The sequence below is a fragment of the Gracilinanus agilis genome, chromosome 1 (genome assembly GCF_016433145.1).
Source record: "Gracilinanus agilis isolate LMUSP501 chromosome 1, AgileGrace, whole genome shotgun sequence".
Taxonomy (NCBI): Eukaryota; Metazoa; Chordata; class Mammalia; order Didelphimorphia; family Didelphidae; genus Gracilinanus; species Gracilinanus agilis.
This window is the reverse complement of record NC_058130.1, coordinates 525598370-525612003: the sequence shown is the minus strand read 5'-3', so window position 1 is coordinate 525612003 and position 13634 is coordinate 525598370. Positions and strand designations below refer to the sequence as shown.

General features: G+C 35.1%; 1 protein-coding gene across 2 annotated transcripts in view; it reads left to right on the top strand.

Annotated features, from left to right (window-relative positions):
* Positions 1 to 13634, top strand: part of DTNA (dystrobrevin alpha) — a 458249-nt gene that overhangs the window by 348839 nt on the left and 95776 nt on the right. For both annotated transcript variants that reach the window (XM_044666412.1, XM_044666419.1), the window contains exons 8-9: positions 3570 to 3736; positions 6722 to 6846. In XM_044666412.1, coding sequence (XP_044522347.1) covers positions 3570 to 3736; positions 6722 to 6846 — 292 coding nt within the window. The remainder of the gene's footprint in view (positions 1 to 3569; positions 3737 to 6721; positions 6847 to 13634) is intronic.

Here is a 13634-nt window from a genome sequence, read left to right as displayed (position 1 = left end):
CACTCACTAATCTTTAACTGTTCTTAATATCCTAATTTTTCTTTAGACTTTAGTAAAAACAGCTCACAACAAACAATTTAACAGTAATAACATTCCCAAGTCATGTGCTTGGTTTGGATAAGCTTTTGCATCAAAAGCCCTTGCAGACAGCTTTCCTCATCTGCCCACACAGTTTCCCAGGCAGCCTCAAGCAGGGGTATGTTGGTAACTGTTTAACAAAGGACTCCCTGAAAATGTGTGAAATATTTAAAGTTTAATCTGCACTGGTAACATTTTCACTATCACTTTCTTAGATATATATAGTCAACAAAACAACCAACAAAGCCTCAATTTGTAGTGTTTGTAGATTTCCAAAGTATAAATGCTCACCCTAAAAATTTGTCAATCATCCAGCCTACATAAGCTGCCCCCAGCACACTCCAGTTAAGTCATCTATTTGCTACAGTTGCTTATAGAACTATTAAAGGAATGGCTTTTTCCTGCTTTCTTCACTAAAGTGGAACTAACTCACCCCAAGCTATTGCTTTTAGTCATCACATCCCCAAATTATGTGCATGGATTGAATAAATTTAAAGGCTTAAGGCAGTTTGACATCAAACGTTTTTTCTTACCACTTTATACCTGGAGAAGCAACAAAGCCCTTATCATATGGTACGTGTATACTAAGCATTAATCCTCTAAATTGTTCATTTTCCATTTTTAAAAAAGTAGCTTTCCTTACTTAACTTTTTTAAAACAATGCTTTTATCACTTCTCATTTGTTGTTGATTTCTGATTTACATAAAATGCCTACATTTACTTATTAAACATTTCCTGTAGTTAGCTGCATCACATCAACTTTTACAGATTGGCTTTTGATTCAGACTTCTTTCTGAAAGAGACAAGTTAGAAAATCCAAACTTCCAAAAACTTAATGAGTACATCAGGTTTTTGTAACAGATGTTTAGAAGGGTTTCCCTGTCAGCAGTAGGAAAACTTGGATTGGTAAGGTTTAAGAATTTTACCTTTAGATTCATTAAAGTATTTCCCTCATATACATACCTTCCCTTTTTGTATTCCTTCCTGGGCAGATCAAATGCCAGTACATTTACAGTTATCATCTATAAGCAGACATTTTCTAGTCTGGACTTCCTGACCCCTCATACTTTTGAAATGCCTGGCAAATAAAAGGCATGGTGTATGCTTGGAGGACTATCAGAGTGGTTGCTAATAATTCTACTGAGTTTTTTATTTGTACTTTTTATACTTTATTTAAAAAGTAAGTTTTTATTGATGTTTTTTTTCTCTATCTTACATCATCATAGTTATCCAAAGTATCTTCTTCCCTTCCTGAAAGTCATCCTATAAAACAGAATATTTTTATCTGGCCTCAGACATTTATTAGCTGTTTGATCCTGGGAAAATCACTTAACCCTTTTTTTTGTTTGTCTCAGTTTCCTCATATGTAAAACAAACTAGAGAAGGAAATAGCAAACCACTCCAGTGTCTTTGCCAAGAAAACCCCAAATGAGGTTAGAAACAACTGAAAAATGACTGAACAATGGCAATTTTTTAGAGAGAAGGGGAAATCAGCATTTCAATAATACATTGAAAAAAATCTATAGACATTCTACTTCCACAAAGGGGTGGTTTGGGGGTGTTTTCTTATATCTCTTCATTTGAGTCCTACTTGATCTTTATAATCATCTTACTTCACCTTTTATTTTTGGAGATATGGTTATTTTTTCTATTTATACTGTTCTGTTATTGAATATATTGTTTTCTTGACTCTGCTTACTTCATTCTACATCAGTTCATGCAGATCTTTCCAAGCTTCTCTATTTTCTATTTGTATTCATTACTCACTTCATTCCTTGCATCATAATATACCATTATACTCCTATACTACAATATGTAGAACAGTCCTTCAGATGATGGCATCTATTTTGTTTCCAATTCTTAGCTATAACAAAAAGTGCTGCCATAAATATTCTGGTTTATATAAGGACTTTCTTCCTATCAATAGTAGCTTCTTTGGGGGTATAATAGAGGTAATGAAGTCTATGGTTCAGAGGGTTTGGACATTTTAGTTGCTTTATTTGCATAATTCCAAATTGTTTTCCAAAATGGTTTCATTTCACAGCTCCATCCAATACTATTGCCAGTTTTTTGTCATTTTTTGCCAATTTGTAGGATGTGAAGAGAAACCTCAGAGTTGTTTTGATTTGCATTTCTCTTTTCACTAGTGTTTTCTCTAATTCTTTCATGAGATTGTGAATGCTTTGTTCTTCTTTTGATCATTTATCTATTAGGGAATAGCTGTTATTTGCACGTAATATTTTGTGTTTCTTCTTATCCTGACCACTCTCCTAAAGAATAATTCCTCAAATGCAAAGGCCATGCTTTCTTCCATTTTGGGGGCAATTCAACATATTATCAGAACATGAGAATATTTATTGATTTTAAATTAATTATTGGCCCCAAATATTAGCACCTCACCTTACGCAATTTGGAAATAGAATTTTCTGTTGCCAAGGCAAGATGTATTTCTTTCTTTGGCTCAATTCAACTTGTTCTCAATTACTTTAAGCATCTCTGTGGAGTCCATCCAACTATGGCGGGAAAGGAGAAATCTATATGACTCTTCATTGACTATCCTATTCAAAATCATGATTCTCAATAGAAAGACAATTGCCTCAGTTTTAGAACAGTAATTCACCTCTCCTCTTGTTCTCACTACTTTCTCTTCTTGCTATCAGAATCTATGGCACTGGCAAATGATCATACACTAGAAACAGTTTATTTGTGTAAATAATATTAAATAATATGCATTTCCATGTGTTGTGCCAATGCACCCAAAGGAAAGACACAGAGTCTCTCTACCTAACTTGCAGCTGAAACCTTCCATATGTCATCTCTTCTGTTCAAATGTGAGCTTCTGGAGAGCAGAGACTGCCTTGCTTTTCTATTTTTATACCCAATATTTAGCACCGTACTTTGTACATAGTGCTTAAAATTTTTTCTTTCTTTCCCATCCTCCCTTCCTTCTTTCCCCTTTACTACTCTATTTCCTTTCTACATCTATTATCTCTATTCCTCACTCATCTCTTTTCTTTTTGTTTTACCTCTTTCATCTCTCCCTTATTTTTGTCCCTCTCTTATGTACAAGTTCTTAACTGTTTGCTATTTCCTTCACCCTCTAAGCATTCAGTTGTTTTTATTAATTGTGTCTCTGAGGTTTTCAAAGAACTGTTTCAACCTCTTCGAGACAGAAAGCCGTCTTTGGTAGTAGCCACTAGTCTGGGTCATTTATATTCTTGTGGTGTGACATGGAAGTGGAAAGAAACTGGCATTCCAAGGTGTTTTGTTTGTTTTCAAAAACAACACCCCCACCTGGTTCCCTCCTACCTTATTTGAAAGGGGTATCCCAAGTTTCTGAAATCTATCTAATGCTATTTTCAAGTAGAACTGAATGTCAAATACACTGCTAAAGATTAGGGCAGAAAGTGGAAGAATTTAGTGTCTTTTAGGAGTTTTCTCTTTAATATCCATTTTGATTTTCTTTTTCTTTTAATTCATTTTCCCCTCAGTCTTCCACCCCGTTGAGTGTTCCTATTGCCACAGTGAGAGCATGATGGGATTTCGCTATCGATGCCAACAGTGTCACAATTACCAGCTCTGTCAGGACTGCTTCTGGAGGGGACATGCCAGTGGTTCCCATAGCAACCAGCACCAAATGAAAGAGTACACGTCATGGGTAAGGCAAGGTTCAGGCATTGCTTACTGTAGAATGTTTGATTCTCCCCAGAATGAGAAGGAGCATCAAGAATGGTATTAGAATTGGGGGTCAGACTTACTTTTCATTTCAGGGGGTGAAATTTGGTGTGCCTCCTCCTTCTCACTGGGGGTAAGTAGACCTCCTTTCCTGACTCTACTGTGGGTTTCTGAGATAAACGATAAATAGAAAAGTTTTGAGCAATTTTGCTCCTTGGAGTCTAGATGTGAATTTTCATCATTTTCGTGCTGTGCTGGATGCCAACAGAACAGCAGGAGACACTTGGAGAAGAATTTTATTTTCACGGGACATTAAGGGTATTTAAGTTTGATTGTTTGTAGATTTCTACAGAACTAGCATAAAATAATTGTTAGTTTCTTTTTTCTTATTTGCTATAGTTCTCTTATATGTATTAATTGAAGAAAACCAGTATAGGGTGTCTGAGTTAAATGAAAGCATTCATTTTAATCTCTTCATTTTTCTGGAGGTGTTTTTTTATGTGTATATGAATAACTAACCTTTTCATGTATAGTCAAAGTAAACCAGTTTAGCCAAAATGTTGAGAAACGGAGTTCCTCATGAATAGATAGCTGCCAAGGTGATATCTGTCTCACAGGAAGCAGATGGCAGTGAATCTATGAGAAAAATGACTCTATCTCAATTTCTCATTCAAATGATTTGCTATCTTCTGCTATATTATCTCCAACAGTTACCTTAAAAAAACAGTTACAATAAGAATGTTCAATTGTCTTCATCTTCCATTAGTGCCTTGCTCTATGGATCATTTTTATTTTGAAGCAGTCCCATCAACTCCCCTGATTACTACCCCTGATATGAGAAAAATGCATGCCACTTGCAACCAAACCCCTCCAAAGCTAAACAAACAGGTTCAGATTTTGATTATTCAGAGATTAATTAACTAATCCTAAAGAAGAAAACTCATCAGAAATTTATTCAAAATAGGAAGCTTAAATTGCTATGTACTTACTTAAAGGAGGGGGGAAAGAGGGCAGGGGTGTTTAACATTAGCTCACTTTTTAACCATTGACCAGCTCCAAAATTAGGATTTTAATGATTCTTAGGGGGACTGTCAGAGTTGTGTAACTCTGTCGTTGTTTCTACCTAATTTGGGGGGTACCTGAAAAATAATAGCTGTTTTACCCAAATTTTTGGTGAGAGTTGTTTTTCAGATAATGCAAGAAGCAAAATGTTCCATGCAATTAAATTTATTAAATATTTATAAAGTAACTACTATCAGCAAAACTCTGAGAAAAATGGCCTTCCCTTGAAGGAATTTAACTTCTAGTAGCTTATTACCTTCTTCTCTTAAGATACATATACAGACAATATAGATAGCCTACTAATGTATAAGTTTCTTAAATACAAATCAAAAAGTTCTAAAAGGTTTTTAAAAGCGTAAAGCGTACTGTGTTCAAAGTACCCAAGAAAGCTAGAAACATAAAAGTGGCACAAATTTCTACCCTTGTATCTATTGAGGGAGAGAGAAGGGTGGGGTACAACATGTGCCAAAATGAGATTTAGCGACCTCGAATTTAAAGAATACTTTTTATACTTTGTGGATGCTGGAGGCAGCAGTGATGATGGAATGGGGTAAAAGGACTGTATGGTTGACAAAATGAATAAGCAAGAAGCTTACAAAAGGAAAGTAGGCATGCAAAATTAATTTTGTAAATAATTGAGTTTAAGTATATAGGAGATATTTGAAATGTTAAGAGATTTCCAAGGCATATGAAATTACATTTTGGAAGGCCAGAGAAGACTTTATGGAGGAAGATTCACCTTCAGCAGATGCTGGAGCAGAAGAATGGAAGGTTACAGTTTGGGCCAAGAGGTGGCATGACTAAAGGCACAAGGGGAGGGGGTAGTTCTAGAAGCAATAAGTAGGCATATTGGGCTGAAACATAAAATGCTATAGGCAAGTAGGATATGAAAAGGCAAGAAAGGAAGACTGTAGGTGACTGAATTCTAGGATAAGGTTTTGAGACTTTGTTTGCTATTTAATAAAGAGCAACAGAAGGGCTTGATAATAGAAATAGTGTGATCCAACTTATAGATCACAGGAATTTGGACATCTTGCTTTAAGTTACAGATGAAATTCTAGCCTCCCAAATAATGCAACCTGTTTTGTTCAGTAGCACACTTTAGGAAGATTCAACAACAGCTAACCATTCTTCCTTTCTTCCTTTTGTCTGTGAGTAAGTAATAGAGTGTCTTTGTTCTTGTTCTCTGATGACCAGGATAGCCTGGTAAATAAAAGGCTATAATGAAGGAGGAGGCAGAAGTAGAGGAGGAGGAGGAGGAGGAAGAAGAACCAAAGGGAGGAGGAGGAGAAGGGAGAAGAAAAGGACTATGAGAAGGAAAAGGAAAGAAAAAAAGAAAGAAGAAGGAAAAGGGAGAAGAAGAAGAAGGGACTGATATATTACTACTTTGGCTTTTAAATAATGACAGGAGGCTAGTTTTCTAATAGCAGAATCTTCATTTTGGGTGTAAATGTATAAAATGAAACAAGAGGTGCAGTAGAAAATGGTTTCTTACAAAAATGGAAAATTCATGTTAAAAGTTACTGATACTGGCAGATTAGAGACCTCCTGTTGGAGTGGATTGAGAGCTGGTCTCAGAGTCAAAAAGACCTGAGTTCAAGTTCTTCCTCTGTAATATACTATCTATGTAACTCTGGACTAGTCATTTAACTTCTCATTGACCACAGTAACCAACTGCTTGACTTTAAGTTGGAAAATGAGTCTCAATCTGAATTGGTAGAAGGAACCCCCTCACTAAGAATCCCTAATACCAATGAAATAGCAAGCCACCTGGGCACACACCTATCCTCATCCCTTCCCTCCCCTATCCCCAGTAGATTGGCTTGGAGAAGGGTATTTCATGTATGATATCAAAATTATTCGTCTTGCCTGTCTGCATTATCTGTGTCTTGCTTGTCCCTCCTAGAAGTCACCTGCTAAGAAGTTAACAAATGCACTAAGCAAGTCTCTGAGTTGTGCTTCCAGCCGTGAACCTTTGCACCCCATGTTTCCTGATCAGCCTGAAAAACCACTGAACCTGGCTCACATTGTGTAAGTACATGATCGTGTCCTTGGGTCCTTGGCCAGTATATCATGTACTTATATTGGTTCTAAGAAAAGTGCTTGTGCATTTATTGGAGTTCAGATTTCAAGCCTAAAAGTTTAAAAAGAATGACTACTGGAAAAATGCCACAGTAAAAAGGACATCCCCTTTTCCCTTAATCAGTCAACTAATTTTTTTTAAACCCTCACCTTCTGTGGCACGGACTGCACAATTGAGGTTGAGTTACTTGCCCAGAGTCACACAGCTAGGCAGCGTCTGAGGTCAGATTTGAATCCAGGTCCTCCTAACTCCAGGGTTGGCTCTCAATCCACTGAGCCACCTAGCTGCTCCCCAGTCAATTAATTATGTGAAGCTGGTTCGGTCATCTTAAATATAAAACAGCTTCCTGAAACTGAGAAGTTGGATGAGTCTTTTGATATTGAGGAATTTATTTCATCTGAAATTTTTAACATGTAAATGCTAATAAAATTTAAATCAGTTAAAAATAATGGAAAAATTGATTCATTTGGGTTTTTTAACATTAAATATATTCACCTCCTAGATGCAACAGACTTGGGAAATGAAGTATCTATCTCTCCTTCCATATTCTTTTCCTTTCTGTCAATAGCCAGAAGTGAAATATAGCTACACTATATAATAAAGGGTTGTCCTGGAATTCAGGGAGGCCAGAATCTGTACTGACACCAACATATACTAACTGGACAAATCTTTTAATTTCTCAGTGTCTCTAGGCAGCTCTCTGAAACGACTGTATAAATTAGCCTTAGAGACTCTATTTCTATACCAAGAAATTCTCCACTCAAAAAAAAATTAACTCTAAACTATCATCAGATCTGAAAGTTATTATACCCCTGGCTATATAACTAGACCCAGGAGAAGAGATAATCAAGATCAGCTAAGGATTCTCATCCTTTCTGCTTTGTGCCTAAGCATAAAGTGGATTGCTAGATTTCTGCTATGGGGTCTTACTATTTCCTATGTTAAAATTCTCTCCCATATCCCCCAAACTTTATTTACCTGGTACAGTTGCCTTGCCTTAATAACAAGCAGGCAGAGGAGTTTCTTCATACAGCCCTCTCCTAGATTTGGGAGAAATAACCCTATCATCTGGTGTTAGATACTTCTTTCTAACTATAAAGTTATTTACATCCCTCTCAGAAAACTTCATAATTGGTCATTCACTGATCCCAAAATACCATCTCATTTCAGAGCTGACTTGTCAAATGATTGATGATATTTTCATGAACAAACTCAAAACTGGGCTATAAAGCTCTTGTCCAAAGCTAGCTGCTACATTAACAACTGACAATATGCAAACGAAAGGAAAAAACCCTGATGGTTAGTCAAAAAGATGATACTGTAGGGTCTCTAAAAATGAAGATGTTTTCTTCCTCCAGAAAGTGAACAGAAAGATGAAACATGAAAGGCTTAATTGATATGAACTTGTTGACCAACACGATGATATCCTGCATGATGATGAGATGTTTTGTTTGGATTTGTAAATATTTGAAATAATAAAATGCAATTTAAAAATATTTAAATATTTATTATTTATTAATAGCGATAGCAATTAAATATTTAAATAATATGTATTTATGTGATAAATATATTTTATATATTATATGAATATAATAAATATAAATAAATCCTTATTTGTTCTGATCACTTATCCAAAAGAGCAGACAAATACTTAGTACAATATATGTGAGCAATTCATACTTTCTGCTAAAAGTTAAGAGATAAATATATTGTTAACAGATCTAATCAGTGGTCTCCTTTATTAATTGCTGGTAGTTATTTAGCTGCTGGTATGAACTAAGCATTTGAGAAGCTGACCCAAATAATATCCTTAAAACCCTATACTATAAAATATGGTTATCTTTGTTTTGCCTTATTATACATTTGTAGCTAATTCCTAAGTGCTAATTGTAGGTTCATATAGAGTAATTTTCCCTCTGCTTGGGGAAAACCACCTCATGCATGCGGATTCTCAATTCTAAGCTCCCAGAAGTCCCAAGGTTATTAAAAAAAATCCTAGACTCTCCTCATCCAGGCTCAATCTAATTAATGACAATCAGTAAGCTGCTAGAGAATGACCAGAAATGTAATGGAAACTGCCCTGTGCTAACTGAGCTCTACTTCTGAATCATAGAGACATTAATTTCTTTAAGTTAACATATTTCAGCAGCCCAGTGCCACATTCAGTTCTGCTAGGCACAATGAAGATAGATAGGAAGTGGATAAGAAAATTCTTGCTTTATAAGCTTCACATTAGAACTGAATTACTGCCACATCCTAGAAATAATTTGACATGAGTAGCTGTGAGGAAGTCACTATCTATTTCCTAGTACAATTTATCCTCCTAGTGAGTCCATATCAGAATACAGAATATTGTTTGGTGATTTATTATAAAAAAAACTACCTGTTAAGTCACAGGGGAAATGTGGCCAACTCTATTAGTTTACTCATATTGAGTGAGGAAAACTATAACTGTCCATCACTAATATGGTTTGCAAGACAGTATTTTTGTCATGTTTATCTTAAAGTAATATAAATTAAGCAATATCATGAGAAATAATCCATTAATAAAGGGATCCTGAAAAAATTAATAAATAATTCTTTCTGGGATAATGATTGCTATTAAGTTTACAGGATTTTTAAAATTCATACCTGTATAGAATTCTTTGTTTCATATTTCTGTAAATTACATTGACCAGAAAAACCATTTTAATTTTTTTGTTGCTCTCATATGGGAATTTCTATTTTAAAATATCTTTTTAACTGTAACAACTTATCATAGATATAGAATAGTCATCTCTTGGATAGTTTATTAATCTATTTAACCACTTATCCAAGTACATGTATAGAGCTAGTCAATATTTACATTCATTACAGAATTACTTTTTAAGGAAAAATGAATATAGAAAAGGAATTCTCAATTCTTACTTTGGGTAATATATCTAGGCAAACATACAGTATTTGTCTCATCAACCTCACTGATTACATGAATTTCTAAAGGTAATTAGATCTATTCCTGCTCCTTCTTATAACATTCACAATAGTAGGATAGCTAGGAATTTAGAAATAGCTGTCATTCTTTTTGCCTTTTTATCTCAATTAATGATTTGTGACTTTGGATGAGAATTTGGTACTAGTCTTCTGCCAGATCCATTATCATATCTTAAAAATTTACAAATCAATGGAAGGAACAGGTGTAAATTTAGCTATGGATATAGTTAGCCTTGATAAATACAGTATTTAATAAATTGATTGAATAGACTTTTATAACTTGCTAAAAAATCTTAGTGCCAACTTTTTTATGTGGATTTTGACAAAGGAATGTGATACTTCAGCTCCCTAACAATCTGAAAATTTTAGAATCACGTACTAGATACAAGTAAAGAAACCATATCCTCAATGTATAATATAAAAATAGTATTTAAACAGAAAATGTGATTTTAAATAGAGAATAATTGCTTTTTTTTCCAAGGGCACAAGTGACAGATAAGCAAATCACACACACACAAAATTGCTCCTCTTTTTTTCCATCCTTCCTCCTCTTCCTCTTTTCAAGCAGAGGGCATTTGCTCTTTTAGGAAAATTTGCATAGTCTCCAGGAGCCAGACAACAAAGGAATTATGATTTTTGCCTAGCTGCTATATTGTTTTAAAATGTCACCATAATTAATACTCTCTATTTTATTTTATTTTTGCTGCCAAAGAGATACTTGGTAAGTACTTTGTTAGAATCCAGTACACTTTTTTAAAAGGCTTAAAATTATAAATGTAAATGGCTATGATCATGAAGTAAAATATTGGTTTCATAGGAGTCCTTCTCTATAATTTCCACATCCATGAATAAATCAATGCATTGTGTTAGCACAGACATAAGGTGGTTGATCCTGTCTCCTGACATTGCTTCTCTGGGCATCATGAGATTGGTTTAAAATCCTCAGTGTATATTTACCTTACTCAATAGGATGATTGATTTTTTGCTTAACAAGAAAGGACTATATTACTTTAAAAGGCAGTGTGGAATCATAGAAGGGAAGCAGGGAATCTAGCTGGGTCTTCCAACATTTACTAGCCATTTGATTTTAATCAAATTATTTAACCTCTCTCAGTTCCCTCCTTTATAAATGTGTACTTTGGACTAGATTATCTCCTATTTTCCTCCTGGTTCTGACATTCTATCTAAGGATAAGCATGATTAATATTTGATACCATAGAGCATTTACATACAGGATTATTAACATGGGAGAGCAGTACCACGCAGAGAAGAATGTAAATTCACACATTTTCATTTTTCCCCTAAATTTACACTTTCTTTTGTTTCATTTTTTAGAAGGCTACAAAGGATCAAAGCAGTTCTTTGGTTCCATTCATTTCATATTGAACTTGGCTTTTGACAATCCCCAGTGGAAATGTTCGTAATTCAGTTCAACAGCCTTTATTGACTGCCTCCTAAATGTAAAGGACTGAAGTAGATGCCAAAGGGGAGACAAATATGAGAAAGATACTACCTCTCCCCTCAGGGAGTTTACAATCTACTAGGGACTCATAAAACATACAAATTTAATACAAACCAGAGTGTGGAAGTAGAAGTGAAATGCTGAAAGTATAGGAATTTTTTGATTGATTATTTTCTTCTAGCTTATAGATCTTCTATCCCGATAGTAGATCCCATTTTAGAATTTGATTTAAGTAATACTAGTTAGTGTGACTCACTCTTGACAATGTCACAAATTAACAAAATAGAAAATAAAGATCACTTTAACAACTTTAAAGTATCTTTAAGCAAGTGAAATAAAGAATCATTTTCATCAGATTTAGAGCTAGAGTCATCTGGTCCAGGCCCCTCATCTTTATTGATGAGGAAACTGAAGACGGAGATGTTAAGCCATTTGCCCAAGTTCACATATATTGTTTGAAAGCAGAGTTGGAATTTAAAGCCAGATCTTCTGACCCTAAATTCCTACATCACATTTTCCTCACAAATCCTTACAACTCTCAAGGTTTTCAGATTGAATTTTGCACTAAATATTGGGAGGAATTAGCATTTGTTTGTATTTATATTAACAATACTCATATATATATTTTACAACCCACAAACTCTGCAGACCATTGGTTGCATCTGTATAGTTAGAGAATTTTATACCTTGGACTTCATTTCCCAGAATTCTTTTCCTTGTCCCAAAATTCCTTTCCCCTTTTCGTTTACATGCGTCTTTACATTATTGTTTCTATAGTTCTGTAAATTCCTCCCTCTCCCTCTCTTTTCCCCCATGTGCCAGACAGAAGATGGTGACTTTTAGCTCTAGCTTTTTTATGTTAGTTATTATTAATAAATCTTATTAAACATAATACTTAGAATATTGGATATTAATTTTGAAACTCACATATCCCTATTCTTTCACTGTAAGAAATGAGGTCAGCCTTGTGCCAGTAGGACAAATTCTTATTACAGCAGGACCAGAAAGCATAGCCAGTAATAATGCTTCCCTAACTTCAAAATTAGAAGACCCACTATAAATTTTATTCTCCCCAAACCCATACAAATGTATCTTTAATTGTTCCTATAATGGCTGGCAAACTGTAGCAGAATATTCTATACTATAAAACAATTATTCTGTCATACAATGGTGCCTCGCCCCATCTTGCCCTTCCAAACAATGAAATGCATTATCTATTTCAGCTGTAACTAAAGATTATCTTCTATTCAATACAAAATAAAATGAAAACTATTCTGAGTAATAAGTAGAATTTGCTCTTAATTGAATGCCTTGCCATAAGCTTTTAGCCAGAACAGAGGTAAAGGAGATATAAAAGAGCATTCAGCAAAGTATTATGGTTAGTTGAGGAAAACATGGTATGAATCCTCCTGATTAATATTTAATGCCCCGTAAGTCTTTGAGAGGTAGTATGGTATGCTGCATAGAGCCAAGTCTTAGGTTCGAGTTCCACCTTTGACTTACACTGGAGAAGTCACTTGATTTCTCATAGCCCCAGACAGCTTCCCAAGACTGTAAGTTGCAGGACAGTTGCATACAGAGACAAAATCACAGAAGTGTTCCAAAAATATCCTTTAAAAAACATTGGAACCCATTATCTCCCATTATCATTGGAACCCTTCTCTCATTGATAGAATGAAAACTCCTTGAAGGTAGGAAGTGTTTCCTTTTTGTCTGTGTACCACACACCTAGCACAATGACTGGCACATAGTAGGTGCTAAATAAATACTTATTGATTGATTCATCTTTTGAGAGAAGTGTTTAGTTTTAAGGATTCATCAAGCCTTACTATGACAAGATAAGGAAAATAGTAGATGCTCAAAGAGTGGAGGGGCAATCAGTGAGAGAGGGCTTACAGTGCATCATGCCCTGAAAAACTAAGGTGAGAACAAAACCCAAAGTCTTAGTTCATAGCTGCCAACAAACAGAACTCGAAGAAACTTTAAAGGTCCTCTAGTTCAAACATCTCATTTTTCAGGCAAGAAAACTGAAGCATGACTTGCCCAAGGTCACCCAGCTTAGAAGCGGTAGAGATGGGACTCAATCTTTGATTCCATATCCAGTGTTCTTTCCACAACAAGACATTACCTTCTTTGGAGCCTGGGCCAGTAGAAGGCAGGAGTAATCAACACAGCTTACAAGTTCTCTTAGGTCGTGCTTCTCCTTCCAAGTGATCATCAGTTAGTTGGCAAAACCCTTTTTCTTTTTTTCAGTAGCCAATGTCATATATAGTTCTGTTCAGAACATAGTTCCCTCCTCTGGGA